The 18446-nt window shown below is 42.9% G+C and overlaps 1 protein-coding gene across 9 annotated transcripts in view; it reads right to left on the reverse strand.

Moving 5' to 3' along the window:
* PDE1C (phosphodiesterase 1C) overlaps positions 1-18333 on the reverse strand; it is a 396700-nt gene extending 378367 nt beyond the window's left edge. For all 9 annotated transcript variants that reach the window (XM_080582959.1, XM_080582939.1, XM_080582961.1 and 6 more), the window contains exon 1: positions 789-18333. In XM_080582959.1, coding sequence (XP_080439085.1) covers positions 789-993 — 205 coding nt within the window. In that variant the 5' untranslated portion in view covers positions 994-18333. The remainder of the gene's footprint in view (positions 1-788) is intronic.
* Positions 18334-18446: the final 113 nt, after the last annotated feature.

Here is an 18446-nt window from a genome sequence, read left to right on the forward strand (position 1 = left end):
AAAAGCAGTTTATTTACTTCCTTGAATATGTAACTTTACTACTTTACTTCCTTGAAAATAAAACCTTATACATATGAGATATATCCTTGCCTTCCTTTGCAGCTTGTTTAATATTTTTAAAGCAATGCAGCATCCAGACTTTTGTTGTTGTTGTTGTTGTTACTCCTGACTAAATAAAATACTCCGATCATTTTAAATCAACCAAAAAAATGGGATGCACTACTCTGAAACTGAAGGATGGCAACAGAAAAACTTTTGCAGAGGCATGAACGGCAAGACTGGAAATCTTAGCTGCATAACTTTTTACACAGAGGGAGCAATTTCAACCAGCCAACATCCCAGGAAGAAACTCCTGACACTTACCAAGCTCACTGCTCATCCTAAAGATATCCACGGATGATTGTGTGAGAAAAGTGGAAGGTTTAACTCAACTTCCAGTGGCATGCTGCCTTGCAATCAACCCTGCCCCTTCCCTTAGCACACTTGGGAAGGAAATGGTGCTGTGTTTTACACAAGCCCCCGTGCCTCCTTGGTGTGAAGGAGGGGGGGCGCGCTGGGACCCTATTTCCCTTTCCCTTTCCTTTTTCTTTTCCCTTTCTCTTTCTCTTTCTCTTTCTCTTTCTCTTTCTCTTTCTCTTTCTCTTTCTCTTTCTCTTTCCATTTTCCTTTTCTTTTCCCTTTCCCATCCCATCCCATCCCACCATATCCCATCCCCGGGGGGATGCAGGACCCACCACCTCTAGTTCCAGCCGACTGCGAGGACAGTCCCACCCCGCACGGATACTCACGGGCGGCGGGGCTGCGGAGGGGCGGCTGCTGCCGCTCTTCCTCCCCCTCCTCCTCCTCCTCCTCGTCCTCCTTCGGGCTGGCCGGGCGGGCTTTCAGCACCGCGGAGAGCGGCGGCGGGGCGCGGCGGGGCGCGGCGGGGGGCTCGCTGGCCCCACGACCCGGGTTGCGCCGCTGCCGGCCCAGCGCCGAGGTGCCGGAGCCCATGGCAGCTCCGAGCCCGGCTGCCCTCCCCGGAGAAGCCCCCCTTTGAGTTTTGCTCCTCGCCGCGATAAGTTATGGGGGCTTTGCTAGCGGGGGTTGGCCGCCCGGTTCCCCTCTGCGCGCTCCGCGGCTGCCCGGGGGAGAGGCGGGAGGAGGAGGAGGAGGAGGCAGGGAGGAAGGAGCCGAGGACGGGCTGCCGGCACCTCCCGCCGACTCTTTCCGCCTCCTCCGCCGCTCGGGGACCCCGCCAGCTCGTCCCATCGGCCGCACCAGGCACGGGGCTGCGCCCCGGGTGCTGCAAAGGGGCACCTGTGCTGCCCCTCGCCTGCTTCCTAAGGGAGCAGCGGTAAATTTAGCAATCTTTACTACTGCTCAAAGGCGTTACTAGCTCTTGGGAACAGCAAAAGGGGGACCTCGGCATAACCAGAGGGAAAGGCAGGCACGGTGGTAAAGAGTGGACAGCCCTGGGCATCCTCTGGCCCTGCTTTTAGCAGTGGGGCTGGACGAGGTGATGTCCAGGAGCACCTTCCAACCTCAACTGCTCTGCCCCTCTGTAACCATACTGTCACAGCATCACTGACCGTACTGCATGTGTAGCTTAGAATTACACAGTGTCCTCTGTAATATCACCAAATACTATAACAGCATCACTAGCACAGCTCTTGCACAATCTGGACTCAGTCCTCAGCTGCTGGAGATTTCCAAAACTAACTTTAATTTTGTATCTGTAAAATAGGTATCATAAAACTTCACCAGGGCACTGTAAGTTCTACAGGCACTTCAGTACTGTAGCAATTGGAACTGTGACACGTATTTACTTAGGTGTTTAAAATGACAGTAGGCACACTTTCCAGAGCACATCCTCTCTGTTTCTTCAGTGGTACCAATTAGCAACACAAAAGTAACAACCAGCTCTATCTTCATTGGGAGTGGAAGCCAAATAATTGCAGCCTGGTATCCTGATTCCTCCTGTCTGGAGAGAACCCACCGCTCCCCAAAGCAGGTCTGTTCCTCCAAACTGCCAGCAGCAGCCTGGTTCTCACGTCTGCTGTCACGCTGTTACAGCAAGATCCCGAGGCAGCTCAACGCTGACGTAACAAACTGTGAATGGGAATTTCTTTTGCTAGGGCGGTGCTTTCCAGGACAAAAACAGTGCCACTAATGCTTCAAAAAGCAAGAATGCAGGCGCACACAGGCTGTCCACTCTAACCCCATGCTTTCGGTTCATTATGCTTGCTCCATGCTTCCGCCTGTATTTCCTTCTTGACTCTCCTTGCAGTGAAGACAGCTTCAGTGCAAGCAGCACGTTGGGTAGATAACACATCTTGCTCTCCAGGGATGCTGCTCAACCATAAGAGACTTTTCATAAGCATACAAAGAAGGGACAGAGACGGCTATTAGCCTCGCTTCTACAACAACTGTATTTCCCCATTCTTGTCAGCTTTGGTGTGCGTGGAGGAAAAGTCTGTTTTATTTAAATACTCATTTTTCACAAGATAACTACTTTAAATTGAAGGAGCAAAAGTACTAATGTTGTACTGTAGAACACAGGCACAACTTCTTTAAAAATGCCAGAATTAAACTTGCTAGACCAACATGAAGCCAAATTGCACATAGGTACTAGAATTCTTTCTTTAACTACATGATACTATGCATTTTTTCCTCATAGCAACACACACAATCCAGGATTTCCATACACTCCCTTCAGACACCTACTACACAGTCCCCGGACATGGTACAGGTCTGAAAAAGCCTGTACAAGTCTGAAAAATAATATAAAACTTGTATCTGACTTGGGGCATCTTGTATTTTAGGGAGGGTACATGACAAGCAGTCGGTTTGGGTGAATCATCAGCTAAAATCTGCCTTACAGTCACGATGCCAATGTGATGCCTGGAGCAACTATTGCACGGTTAAGGGCTGAGAGTTCATTATTTTTCTGAAATGCAAAGAGGATGAAACGAGGGTCTGTCCCAGTACAAGACCCCAGCTCTGCTGGAAATGATTTCAGTTGCTCTATATCAGCCTAAAGAAAAAGTACAGGATCACTGACTTCCTCATCATTTTATAACTCCTTACATTCAAACAAATTAGTTTAAGGACTAAAGCGCTCTAAGTTGCAAAGCTAATGCAAGTTTCATGAAAAGATTTGTGGGAACAAATGACTAATGCCTCCACCCTCACTGCAGGAAAGACTGCAGCATTAACTTCTTTCTTATCAGGCATCAGTCACTAAACTCAGGTCACAGACTGGCAGGAAATGAGGTTTCACGAGTTCGTGGAGCAGCTAGTTGACATGAAAGATACCTGCCTCCCTCCAGTCAGCTGCCAGGGTCGTCCCCTGCCTGCACACACAAACGTTTGCCAGCCCAGAGGGGAGATGTGAGCCGCATGTGGATGCCCTTCCCTCGGTCAGGTAGCAAGCCTGCTGTCATCAGCTGTGACATTTTATCCGTGGTGGCAGCAGGCAGAGCAGGACGAGCAGACACATGACGTCGATGTGTGCCCGTGATACAGAGGCAGGAAGAGGAGCACTGCGCAGCAACTGAAGAACAAGGGTGGGGGAGGAAGAACAATGGCAGGGAGAAGAGTGCACTCATGTCCTCCCCACCAGCAGCCCATCCGTTTTAATTACAGCTATCCAAAGAAGTACTAAAACAGCATAGCAGCAGATACCTGACTGAACAGAATTTTGAGCAGCAAAGCCAGGGCTGTGACATAGCATGGATTCGACCTTTGCAACCTTGCTCCATCTGCTGCTTTTTTTCTCTCCTAAAGCACAGAAACCACATCTTCCACCTGTAGGATAGTGGTTCCCCCCCTGCACAATCAACCTTGAGACTCAGCAGCAAACCTACAAGCTATGCTATTTAACAGCAACAAACCCTCTTGACCTCACCGCTTCCCTGGACCGTATATCCTCATAGCATCGCTACCTCTCAGCTAGCCATCTTTAACACTCAAAAGTTATGCAATGAATTACACTAAGTTTTTCAGAAAACAGAGTCTGTTCACATGGATTAAATTCTTTGCTCAATTTTGTTTGCACAGAAAACTTTCTAAGTGACTATTTATAGACCATGGCCAGCATTTCAGAAGATTTCTTTGGTAGGTCTGAATGATTTGGAAGAAGGCAAATGTTTGTACTCTCATGGACCAAGCAACTTAAATATACTTGTTTAGAACATTTACTGCTGTTGGAAGTGTTTTTTGAAAAAATACCAGATTTTAGTATGGTATTTAGTACGGTAAATTGGGGCAGTTCTGGAGAATTCAAAAAAAAAATAAAAAAAATAGCCATTTATGCAAACAAGTGCAGTTAGACAACAAAAGGGATTTTTTGAACAGCATCTTCTGATGCTTCAGGCTGACTCTTAGGCAGTAAATTACTAATTTTATATTTTGCATATTCATTGTCCTGCAACATCTGATCCATATCTGTGCTATTAAATTCAGTTGTGTTAAATCCAGAAGCAATGATCTAAAATGTTAAGAATGAACGATCATTTCCTCCAGCACAAATAGCTGTGAGCTCTTACCTATATGCATATAATACTCATGAGATCAGATTCATAATCCCCTAAGAACACACCTGCATAGATTTAAGTAATAAATATTTGCTAACAAGCAGTCTATATTGCATCTCTTAGATCTGAGATACTCTTTTATTCATGTAGCTACCTGATGCTTGGATAAAAGGAAATAAATCAGTGTCCTGCATATGGAATTTCAGACAGAACACAAATTACTACACACATGGTAGTGTGCATGTATTTTAATTATTTTAAATACCATGCGTGTTTTAATAATTTTAGTGTGTAAGACACATTAAAATGTTTAGAAGACTTTGGGGAACTGAGAGTAGAGAGGTAAATAGCCAAAGAGGTGCAAACATACCATATATGCACATATGTTTTGTCATTGCATGTTTTCCTCAAGAAATGTATATTTTAGAATAAAGCTTTTATATTTTTATCTTCCTGAGCTTCTAGTTCTTTGTGGAATATCTATTAAAATCATGAAGTATCATCTTAATCTTACACTATAACATTAAAAGAAAATGACATAAGACAACATTCTGATTAGACGGCACTGTTAATATTAGTGGATTTGAAAAGTAGTATTTCAAGATGGTGGGTCTTTTCTGCAAGTTCGGAATGTCAGCACTAACCATTTCTTCAAACATTTACAGCACCCAGCACCATGTCATCTGAAGTTTTGCACAAGCAGGCTCAAACAATACTAATAACTAGCTAAGTGAGTGGATAATGGCATACACATATATGAATATGTATCCAGTATGAGTAGAACATAGAAACTCAGGTACTTTTCTGTACTTGTACAGCCAAAACATATTTTTGTTCATCTCTAATAATGTCCAGAATTAATAACAATGGTACTAAGCTTGACTTAGCAATTACTTGGAAAAAAAAAATTCATCTCGCCTTAAAACCCACTAACATGTCGATTTCATGATTGCCCCATTACTCGATTTTTTTCCTATATAAGCTTGATGAGGGCTGGGCTGAGGAAAGCAGCAATAAAAGAGAGGCTTAATTAAACTGGCAGACCTATCCACTTTGTCATTTGGGACTATTGCCATAGCAAAATGTTTTTTATAGGCACCAGCAGCCTAACAAGCACATGCCAATTATTTGAATCAACGTGGATATGGTGTGCCTGAGTGCTCGTGATACCATCCCATCCTTTGGGAGGCTCCAGCATGTTAGAAAAGTAAATAGACAAATGGAGAAAAGAAATATAAAATCACTAGCAAGAAGTGTGTCATCTAATTTGTTAAGCAGGAACACAGATTAAAACAGTTTTTTTCCTGAGGAAGTTCAAATTCACAGCTCTGACCAACGTTCCACTATGAGAGTTTTTTACCTTGACCCCATCAGGAGTGCAAAGGAGAACCAGAGCTCATCACAGAACAGTAGCGTAGTTTCAGCTAAATGTTTAAGATGAGATAGAAAATATTGCTATGGGGAGCTAAGACTCTTTTAAACTTACTCTTTCACATCATTTTGGTCAGTGGAGGAAACCCACTGAATTTTATTATCTTTTCCTTTTCCAAGCTAGCACAGTAACTACAGCTAGCATAAGACAGAGAAGTTTATATTATATACAGCTATTATCCCTAAAAGTAGTTCTCTTTTAATCCTAAAGGGAAGCAACTTTTCCCCACGGTACAATTAAACCTTTGGAAGAGGAAGCTATTAGCTTTACATTTGTTGTAGATTTCAACTATTTACAAGGCTTAACAGCATGGGTGAATTTAGCAGGATATAATAAAGGATTTCACTTTTTATAGCTGCCCCCAGTGTTCACATAAACCTCTAATTTAAAATTAGAGCAGAATGTATATGCTCTTTCACTACACATGTTCAAAAAAGCACCTGTTGACTTTCTGTGAAAAAAAAAAAAATAATAATAATAATAACTTTCCTTTTTTATCCAGTCTGAAATCTCAGAATAGGCACAGTGTAATTGTATATGGAAATTTGAACTCAGATTAATACTAGCAATTTTGCATTCAATAAAGGTTGTTCATTCCTTACATATTTCATTTAGCTAAGTCTTCATGAAAATTCACATCTTCACTTGTGAAGAAAAAAGTAATTTGACAGTGTTGTGGAGTTTTGTTACAGATACTTCCTGGCAAAATTCTACTGCCACAGTTTTGGTGTAAATTATAATTCCATGCCAGGCATCACTTGTTCCTTCTATTGTCATGAAACATCCATTTTAACCTACTAAACATTCTGTGTTATGGCATACATTAGATTCACAATAGCTTTCAAACTGAACATAGGATTAAAAAAAAAAAAACTTTAAAAATATTCGGGTTTTGTGCTACATGGGGGAGGAAATAACATGATTCACCACAGAATCTGCCAGGACAAATTGTTCATTCAAAAATTTTTCATGAAAAAAAATCAGAAGAGCTATTTCGCATACAGTCACTGCTTTTTATCATGCTGGTACACCATTTCTAAACTAGCGTTGAGTGTACTGAAACCAGATGCGTTGTTTCACAAAGCATGGTCTCACTTGAATCCAGCAGGGTTTCTTTTGCTCTAAAACATTAAGCAGGTGATTACAAGCTTTGGTAGACATGTAAATTCAAACCTCTGCCAACTTGCTTAGTCTAAGTATTTCTGATAGCCAGGACACATGAAAAAAAACTTTTGGTTCAGTTGCTGTCTTTAATAGAGATATCTAAGCTAATCTAGGCCACACAGATGGAATATCATGTTAGCTAAGCAGCCATTATTAAGAGGTTGAAATTAACTTGCCAAGATCTTCTAAGCTTCTAAGTGAAATAATTACTGCCAGGGATTTACAGATCTGGAAGAGAAATATTTTGGTATCATAACCAAAACAGTGCTTTCCTCTGTGAGCCAGAACACAATCCATACTTCCAAACCCATTCTCTTATCTCATTCAACATTTCCTTCTAGGTATTTCAAGAAATTATTTCATTGTCTATCCCATACAATGAGAAATAGATTATTACGGAAGAGCTCCTAACATAAAAAAAATTAATGGACTGGCCTTGATAAAAAAAATAATAATAATACATTTACATTTGACATTATGACTAATTGTTTACAATTATTAGGATTTCCCTATTAAAGCATTGGCTATCTGCAGCAATATAGGAAACTAATCACAGGGCACATTCATCCTTTATGCAGTTAAACAGACTTTTTAAATCACAGAAGGATTTGTCTGTTTGTATGTACAAATTATACATATACATAACAGTAACCAAAAAAACATGAGATCATATCTCTCATATTTGGGTTTTGCATCATTTCAGAACAATCTCAGCATGCAAAGCAGATCATTTTTTTTCTATAACATATTCAACTTGGGCTCATGCAGTCAGACTTCTCCCTTGGAAGGCCATGGAAAGAATCATGGAGGGACCAAGTGAATATCTTCTGTTTAAACATGTACTTGCAGACAGCTATTTTACCTCATTTTAAAGTGCTGAGAAAATTACTTCTTCTGTAAAGCTGCATTCCATTTATTATTCTAAAGTGTTTTCTGAAACCAAAATAATTTCATAGCCTAATCCTTAAAGCATTTCTTTTATGGTATGATTTTTTTTCTGAGTATAAAAAAAGGAAGATTCTAAATTGCTTTAGCAATGTGTTTTCTACAGTTGCATTTGATCAACATCCCTTGTTTTTTTTTTTTTCGTTTTTTTTTTTTTCCCTTGAAACAAGTAAACAATGCAACCAATACTTTCTTTCAAATGCCATACGGAAGGAAAAAGTACAGACTCTGTTCTGTTAATATGCTAATAAGTAAGTGAAGGAGGCTGCTACAGATGTGAAAACTCTATAGGCTTTGCTATACTAATTTTAAAATGGGGAGAAAAAAAAAAAAACAGCCCTTATTGTTTCAACATTTAGCTCCACTTTTTCCTCATTTGCAGAGCAGATCTATTGCTCTGAGAGACTGACTAGAATTACCTAGAACAAACATCATTTTAGCATACAACCTGTTTGTTAGATGGTAAAAAAGTCACTATATCTTGATTAATGTTACATAGCACTACACGGTAGGATTCATAAACACATTTCTGTCCCAAGGGGCTCAGTTCTATTTTATTTTCCAGTGACACGTTCCTAACAGCAGCTTTTACTTAGAGATGAGCAGCCTACAATTTCTTCAGTGGGTACTTATTATCCTAGGAAGTCAATAAATCTCTTTTCCATAGTCACAAGCAGTTTTCAAAGATGTGACACTTTGGTCCAGTCATTAACTGACCCTAAGCAAGGATGAAAATGCAGTAGGATCAATAAATGTGAGAAAGACCTTTGGTATTAAGGAACACAGACAAACTGGTGCAGCTTTCTTCCCTACTGATTTCAAAGAAACCCTGTTTGCTGATCATTCTGATAATCCCTCCAGTATTTACAGTTTACAGGAAGTGCTCAATCTACAAGAGCCTGACCTCAAAGTATAACTTGAAAAATAGCTGCTTAACCTAGAAAGGGCAAGACTGAAGAGAAATAATAATGTTTAAATATCTACTTAGCAGCTATAAAAACAAGTTTTTGTGTACATCCACTACACATGGAATAATGGCCTTAAATTATCTTGCACTTTACAAACTGAAAAAGCAATACAGGAAAATTTTTAAGAATTATACAACCATTTGTCAAGAATGATACAGAAAGTCTATTGTTCACCTTTACACTATGAAACACTAGATTGTCTTTAAATGTTCTCTCCCTGTTGCCATCACTTTGTGTATTTCTATGATCACCACACAAAAGCATCATCCCCAGCTGTGTGCTTATAACTATGTATGCATATGCACATGTGCACATGCAAATTCATTCCTTTATTATGCACAGTTGAAGATTACTCATAAGTAAGCCAATTAACATAAACAGCATTCAAATTAAATACCTTAGTTACTTGAAAAACATTAGCCCAACGGATCACTGTAATCAGCATGTAAATTCTTTTTTCAAAATTCTGTTCTCATAAATCACACTAAAACCATTTCTTTTACAGAGTCTAAGCCATCTACTTTCTGATATTCACCTTCTCTGTCATCAGGTATTTATTAGATAGTAAAACAACTGATAGAGGCCAAGTACCATAACTAGCAAAATAGCTTACCTCCACACCAGCTGCATTTTAATCTAAATAAGCATTATGGTTTAGTAAGTATACATGTAAATACACATTTGCAATTACACAAGATCTAGGAGGAGTAATGTGCAACTGGATAGGCCGAGGACTCCACAGTAGCAAGCTACCTCAGATCAACATGCCACCTAGAAGGAAGGGAAGTACAGAAACATTCTTCCAGATAAATAATAATAATAAATAATAATAATAATAATAATAATAATGCAGTAGTAGGAAAAGGTTGTGTTTTTTTGTTTTTGTTTTTTTTTTGATAGATTGCATGTTAGTTGCAATCCATTGAAACAATATCTGCAACAATAGTTAAAACACTGGCACAGTGTCTTGAAATGAATATTCACTGTCTGTTGCTAGATGCTGCTAGCAAACAAAGGCAGTAGGATCAGCAGAAGGGTGTAATACACTGGAACTGAAACTTTAAAATACATCACAAACAAGATAACCATTCTCAGTACAGTCTACAGAGTTGTATAGTTATTTTGTAACTTGCAAGAATGAGACTCCTGAACTTTGCCTCGGGTTACATTAGTTTTTAAATTACATTTTTAAAACTGTTTCAGAAACATAAGAACCTTAGGACAGTGATTCTGGTAGACTGCATAAACACACCTGGTCTTTCTCCCATTGTGAGAGGAATAGAAAAATATCCCTATCCTTATGTTAGAGTAACTGAGGTCACAGGAGGATCTGTACTTTTCCACTGACTGAAAGGAACAGACCAGGTTCTTGTGCCTCCTGCATAGCTGAAGCGTTCAGTTGCCTGGTAACTTGTTCTGAGCTATTGCGTATTAATGACACATACACGTAGGAACACAAAGCTGGCAATTTAGGTTTACTAGCCAAAACAGTTTACAGCAACACAATGGTTTACAGCAATTCAGAAAGTCTAACCTAAATTCCACTAAATTCGGTGCTTACATTTCGGTGCATACAAACCATGTGCTTACATGATTTGATGAACAAAACTTTGTGTCCTTTTCTTTTTATATAAAAGTTATTTGTAAGTCAATTTGGAGCATAGACAAGGTATAGTATTAAAAACCAAATGTATCAATTAATAGAAAAAATTACCTTTTCATAGGACATCATGTGATCTCAGACTCAACAAGCATAAATTGTTGATCATTACAATTTGAAAATTTTTCAAAAAGTTCTAATAGTGTATCCAAAACTGAGGTTTTTCAGAGTTTTGGCTAGATACATTGTCTTCTGTAAACATATCTTAATTCTAACAAAGAAAAAACTCATTTCTAAATTTCCTGTTGCAAAACTGGAACGGTTCCAATTGTACTGTTCATTTGTATATAAGATAGAAATTTGGGCAAATAAGAAGCAACTTTAATCAATCCCCACACTCAGTTACAAACCATGACCATATACAGTCCTTGTATTACTTCTTAGAATGGCTCAGGTTGGAAGGGATCTTAAGGATCATCTAACTCCAACCCCCTGCCATAGGCAGTGATGCCACCCACTAGATCAGGTTTGCCAAGGCCCCATCCAGCCTGGCCTTGAAAACCTCCAGGGATGGGGCATTCACAGCTTCTCTGGGCAACTTCTTCCAGTGCCTCGCCACCCTTAGAGTGAAGAATTTCCTCCTAATGCCTAGTCTATCCTCTTCTAGTTTAAGACCATCCCCCCCTTGTCCTATGCCTTCTTACTGGTAAGAGGTATAATAGTATAAAACTGGCCTGATTTTTAGCCCAAACAGGGCTCCTTCTGTCTGAGAAGCTTCCTGTGCTGCTCTGTGATGAGCAGCCCATGCTGGAGCAGTCCACTCTTGAAGGACTGCGCCCTGTGGTACGGCTCCCAGGCTGGCACTCCTCAGGCCGACAAGCATCTGCTTCTGCCCTAGGTTCAGAAGACTTTTTCTGTCAGTCTTTTTCCTGCTAGGGCATGGTCACCTTTACGGCTGCTGCCCTCACCCAGTGACCCAATCCCATGATAATTTCCCATCCCCCAAATGAATTCCAACTCAGTTGCTTTTTAGGATTTATTTTTTATTCTTTCTTAAAAATGCCAGGCCCAGCCTGGCGGCCTGCATGGTCACCAGCCCCCGGCTTCTCCTGCTGGACCCTGCGCAGCCACAACGCGTCCACAGCATTGGCATTCAGTGGGGACCGGGTCCGTCTGCGCCCGTCCTGCTCCCAGTGCATGGAGGGGCTGCGGTCCCTGTGCCTGGGCGAGACGCTGCGGGACCGGCAAGTGGAGGGGCTCTGCCGTCGCTGCTGCTGCTGCCGCCGCCGCGCCGGCTCCACATTGTGCTGGAACCTTCCCCGGGGCCAGCAGGCTGAGGCATCCCACATGGGGCGCGGCACCAGCCTCACGATGGCAATGATGGGCTGGCAGCAGAGCGGGCAGGTGGCTCTGTGAGCAGCCCAGGGCTGGATGCAGTCCCTGCAGAAGGAGTGCCTGCAGGGGTCCAGCCGTGCTGCGTCGGCCAGCGGGCCCAAGCAGATGGTGCAGGTCTCTTCTCTTGGGGCCTCCGCTGGCAGCTCCTGGCATGGCTGGCTCATGGTGTCCGCGGCTGCTCCAGCATGGAGATGCCTGTCCTCCCCGGGACACTGATTTGATGTCAAGCAGGTATCAACCGCCTCAGGTCTTCAGCACCTCCCTTGCCGGTCGCTGGCAGAATCTCAAAGACTCACAGCCCACCAGCAGCCCCTCAGCGCCTTGCACTCCACCAGAAGGACCTTGATAACTTGCCTGCAACCAGAGGGATCTCAGCATCTCACGTGCCCCCAGAAGGACGTTGACGTCTCATGTTACAGCAAAAGGACATCGATGTCTTGAGTTCCAGCAGAAGGACCCGTATGCCTCACCTACCACCCAGAAGGACCTTGATGTCTCTTGTGCCACAAGAGGAACTTTGACGTCTCACGTTCCACCAGTAACACCTTCACCTCTCGCATTCCAGCAGTGGGACCTCAACCTCTTGAGTGCCACCAACCAGACTGAACACAGGCTGGATGTTCAAGACACTTATGGCCAGCTGCCTCTTGTGAGGCCACAGGTTGACAGTGACGCTGGGGTGACATCACCCAGCTCCTGGGGTGCCCCTGGTGGCACTGCTTACGGAGGTAACGTGGCTATTGTGAGAAAATGCTGACGTGAGATGGCTGCTCCACACTGATGGGAGCAACATCTTCCAGGCTGGAGTCCAGGCCGGGAGCCCAGCATCAGCCTAGGAACTGCGCCTGGGAGCCACGGATGTCCTTGACTTGCAGCTGGACACCTGAGCACCAGAGACATCCTGAAGAAGCCGTCAAGGAGGACACAACAAGAATCTGGGGAACAACTTATCACCTGGGAAGGTGAAAAAGAGCCTGGGCATGAGGAAATTGGCCCAAGTAATTGCAAACGTGCACGAGAAATCAAGAGTTGTTTAAAGAATATCAGGAACCTCATCAGCTATTGGCTGTCCAAGGAGGATGGTAGAAACAAACAGTATCTCTTGGTTACCTGAAGTGGTGGCATCATCATAGAATCTTCACAGAACCACAGAATGGGCAGGGTTGGAAGGGACCTCTGAAGATCGCCTAGTCAAACACCCCTGTAGAACAGAATCACCTAGAGCACATTGCGCAGGATGGCATCCAGGCAGGTTTTGAGTATCTCCAGAGAAGGAGATCCCCACAACCACTCTGGGCAACCTGTTCCAGTGCTCTGCCATCCTCAGTAAGGAAATGCACTCTTATATTCATCCGGAACCTCCTGTGCTTCAGTTTTTGCCCATTGCCTTTTGTCCTGTCGCTGGGCACTACTGAAAAGAGACCTGCTCCATCCTCTCAACATGCCCCTCAGATATTTATACACATTAATGAGGTCTCCCCTCAGTCTTCTCTCTTCCAGGCTAAACAGGCCCAGCTTTCTCAGCGTGTCCTCGTATGACAGGTGCTCCAGTCCTCTCATCTGTGTAGCCCTCCTCTGGACTCGCTCCAGTAATTCTATGTCCCTCTTGTACTGAGGAGCTCTGAACTGGACACAACACCCCAGGTGTGGCCTCACCAGGGCTGAGTAGAGGGGGAGGATCACCTCTCTTGACCTGCTGGCAACACTCTTCCAAATGCAGTCCAGGATACCGCTGGCCTTCTTAGCCACAAGGGCACATTGCTGACTCATGGTCAGCCTACTGTCCACCAGGACTCCCAGGTCCCTCTCTGCAGAGCTGCTCTCCAGCATGTCAGCCCCCAGCCTGTGGTGGAGCTTGGGGTTATTCCTCCCAAGGTGCAGGACCCTGCACTTGCCCTTGTTGAAATTCATGAGGTTCCTCTCAGCCCAACCCTCCAGCCCATTGAAGTCCCTCTGAACGGCAGCACAGCCCTCTGGGGTATCAGCCACTCCTCTGAGCTTTGTGTCATCAGCAAACTTGCTGAGGGTGCACTCTGTTCCATCATCCAGATCACTGAGGAATAAATTGAACAGGACTGGATCCAGTACTGACTCCTGGGGGACACCGCTAGCTACAGGCCTCCAAGAATGGCTCAGGTTGGAAGGGACATTAAGGATCATCTAACTCCAACCCCCCTGCCATAGTCAGGGACACCACCCACTAGATCAGGTTGGCCAAGGCCCCATCCAACCTGGCCTTGAACACCTCCAGGGATGGTGCATCCACAGCTTTTGGCAACCTGTTCCAGTGCCTTACTACCCTCACAGCGAAGAATTTCCTCCTAATGTCTAGTCTAAATCTATCCTCTTCTAGGTTAAGTGCATCCCCCCATGTCCTATTATCTAACCCAGTAAAGCGTTCTTCTCCATCCTTTTTATAAGCCCCCTTCAAATATTGAAAGTCAGCAATGAGGTCTCCCTGGAGCCTTCTCTTCTCCAGGCTGAGTAACTCCAGTTCTCTCAGCCTTTCTTCATATGAGAGGTGCTCCAGTCCTCTGATCATCTGTGTGGCCCTCCTCTGGACTCATTCTCACAGGTCCACATCTTTCTTGTGCCGGGGGCTCCAGACCTGGATGCAGTACTCCAGGTCCAGGTGGGGCCTCACAAGGGCAGAGCAGAAATGAACAATCACCTCCCTCAACTGTTGGTCACACCTCTTTTGATGTAGCCCAGGACGCAGTTGGCCTTCTGGGCTTCTCCACACACTGCTGGCTAACGTTGAGCCTTTCATCCACCAGAACTCCCAAACTCTCTCCATGGGGCTGCCCTCAATAAGTTCTTCTCCCAGTCTGTACTCATGTCTGGGACTGCCCCAACCCAGGTGCAGCACCTTGCACTTGTTGAGCCTTATGCAGTTCACATGGGCCCACTTCTCCAGCTCGTCCAGGTCCCTTTGAATGCATCTCTTCCTTCTGTTGTACTTACTGCACCACTCAGCTTGGTGTCATCTGCAAACTTGCTGAGGGTGCACTCAATCCCATCGTCTAGGTCATTGATGAAGATATTGAAAAACAACAATCCCAAGACAGACTCCTGAGAGACACCGCTCGTCACCAGCCTCCACCCAGACATGGAACCATTGACTACCACTCTCTGGGTGCAGCCATCGAGCCAATTCCTTAGCAACTGGGTGGTCCACCCTTCAAATCCATATCTTTCCGATTTAGATATTAACGTGTCATATGGGACATGTCAAAAGCCTTACACAAGTCCAAACAGATGACATCAGTCTTCTTCCCTTGTCAACTGATGCAGTCACTCCATCATAGGAGGCCACCAGACTGGTCAGGCGCAATTTGTCCTTGAGGAAGCCATACTGGCTGTCTCTGATCACGTTCTTGTCTTGCATGTGCCTTAACATTGCCTCCAGGAGGATCTGTTCCATAATCTTTCCAGGCACAGAGGGGAGGCTCACCAGTCTGTAGTTTCCCAGGTATTCCTTTCTACCCTTTTGAAAAATGGGAGTGATTTTTCCCTTTTTTCAGTCACTTGGGACTTCACCTGACTGCCAGGAGTTTTCAAATATGATGGAGAGTGGCTTGGTGACCGCATTAGCCAATTCCCTGAGGACTCTGGGATGCATGGCATCAGGCCCCATAAATTTGTACCTGTTCAGTTTCATCAGGAGGTCCCGAACTTGCTCTTTGCTTACAGTGGGAGGGACTCTGCTCCCTCAGCTCCCACCTAGAGGTTTGGAGACTCGAGAGATGTGGGAAGCCTCACCACTAGTGAAGACCGAGGGAAAGAAGTTAAGTACCTCTACTCTCTCCTCATCTGTTGTTACCAGCTCTCCATCTTCATTTGTCAGAGGTGCTACACTCTCCTTAGTCTTTCTTCTGTGGCTGATGTACCCGTAGAGCCCCTTCTTGTTATCCTTTGCATCATTCGCCAAGTTTAGTTCTGTCAGTGCTTTGGCTTTCCTGATCCCATCCCTGCACGTCCGGACAGTATTTCTGTACTCTTACCAGGGCACATGGCCCTGTTTCCACCATCTGTGCATTTCCTTCTTTTGCCTATGTTTGACCAGCAGGTCCTTGTTCAGCCATGCCAGTTTCCGACCTTTCCTGCTTGATTTATTACATACGGGAATATAGACCTCTTGAGCTCCAAAGGAAAATATCTTTAAAGTGTTGCCAGCTCTGATCAGATCCTCTGTCCCTAAGGACCATGTCCCATGGGATCTCATCCACTAATTCTTTGAACAGCTGGAAGTTGGCTCTTCTGAAGTTCAGGGTCCTGACTTTGCTCTTAGCTAGGCCATATCCCTCAAGATCACAAACTCAGCCACGGCAGGATCACTGCAACCCAGGCTTCCTCCAACCTTAACCTCTTTAATGAGCTCTTCACAGTGGTGAGCACCAGGTCCAGTAATGCCGCTCTGGCTGGTTTGTTTAGTACTTCAGACTACACAAGATCCTATTTCATTACAGCCATACCATTAGCATAACCTGCACCAACCCATTTAAATCAACAGATTTCTCAGGCATAAAAAAGTAGAATACGACAACAGTTAAACCATGTCTTAAAATTTACAACTGACTTCTGCTACTGATAATAGCACTGTAACAAAAAATGTTCTTTATGAACTTGAGAGGCTGAAAGAAACCAGCAGTTACGAGCACGGATTCAGTAACGTAACTAACAGTACAATTTCCAGATCAAAGATTCAGCTTCCTGGTAAAATGATCAAATTTGTTCTTGTTTTCAGATGACAACTAATCAGAACACTGCTTAAGTTATAGTATAAAAACTTATTGCCAGATTCTCAATTTAATTAAATATGTTCTGCTGAAGTCAATAGCACCAAACACACCACCAAATAAAATATTTTTTTCTATTGAAAACATCTTGAAAATTTCTCCTAATTGTTTATACATATTCTTCATTTTTATCAAGGACCTCTCAACACTGAACCATATTTGGACACATTTTCTTATAAAGCATTTTTTACTTAATGTTAGATTTAAAAAAGGGGCAACTGATAAATTTCCATAGCTACTCACAATAATTAATAAGTATACATTTGTTCCAATCATTTATGTACAAAGACTATCAAATCTTAAAAAGAAAAGGAAAATAAAAATAGATACATCTACCTACTAATGTAGGAAACTACAGACAAATCTCAGAAGATGACCAAAGGTGTAGAAGATAGGCTAAGGTACAAAAATAAGAAAACATGAGTTCTACAGGAAAAAAAAAAAAGAGAGAGCAGCCCACAACATTGGCAAAGAACTTTTTATCTGTATTTTTTTTTAAGTGAATAATTCCTCATCCAATGTGTTATTCCATCATGAAACATTGTCAGGGATGTAATGGAAGCCAAAAGATTAAATGAGTTTAAAGTCACCTGAATTCTAGAGCATACACCAACACTACTGTTACAGAAAGTATCTGCATCATGTTGAACAGCAAGCAACTATGCGCATGGATCAACACCTTTAACTTTTATCCTGTTGTAGGGTAACGTCAAAAAGTCAGTCATGCAAGGAAATAAGATTACAGCACTTTGCAAGACCCACATATGACCTGACAGCTTTTCACAGTGTAATCTTACGGTCTACACATCCCATCTGGGCTCCAAAAAGTTCTGAGGTGGACTACTGCCCGTATTCAGTACTCAGCTGATCTAAGAACATATGATAAGCTTCATTTATTTGCTTTTACCAATGCTCCAAATATCTTTAAATAATTATCAAAGTATTAAACTATAAAGGTTTTTACTTATTAAAGTATAAAGGCTGGCCATACAAAATCTTCCTTCAGATGAATCTTTCAGTTTGTTTTAGATCTCATGCAAGAGCAGAGATCAAGCCTGCTTAACCACTGAAATCAGTGCCAATTTTTCAATGAACAGCATTAGAAATTGTCCTCGAGCATCCTTCAGGAAGCAAGTATTTCTTTCCTCAAAACTTTTCTTTTTAGCATGTTAATAATGCTGCACCACAGACTTTCACTCACAGTCATACATCCTTCCTTAGACTCTTAGGCAACTTAATACTTTAAAACCACAACATCATTGTACTTGATATAGCTTTTCCACTCTAAAGTTTGACGACAGAGAAAAGTTGCAAGTACTTTAAAAAAATAACTTGCTTGTTCTTGCTAAAGAAATAAAAAGATGAAGCGTTATTAAGGACTACAGCAAGCCTGTAAGTATCCATAAAGCTATGAATTGTATGATTTGTTAACATCACTATTTGAACACAGGCACGCAAAATATTCATCAGTTGAATTCTGAAGCCTATAGCTGAAGTGATAGGCAATTCCCCCAAGGATAAAATGTACACCAAAAACCACCAGTAAGCCAGGAAACTCTTTAACTTTCATAGAGTAAAGAACAATGCATCTTTTAAATAAATAAATGGGGAAACCCCGAATAGCCA

The sequence above is a fragment of the Anser brachyrhynchus genome, assembly GCF_964034855.1.
Source record: "Anser brachyrhynchus genome assembly, chromosome: 2".
Taxonomy (NCBI): Eukaryota; Metazoa; Chordata; class Aves; order Anseriformes; family Anatidae; genus Anser; species Anser brachyrhynchus.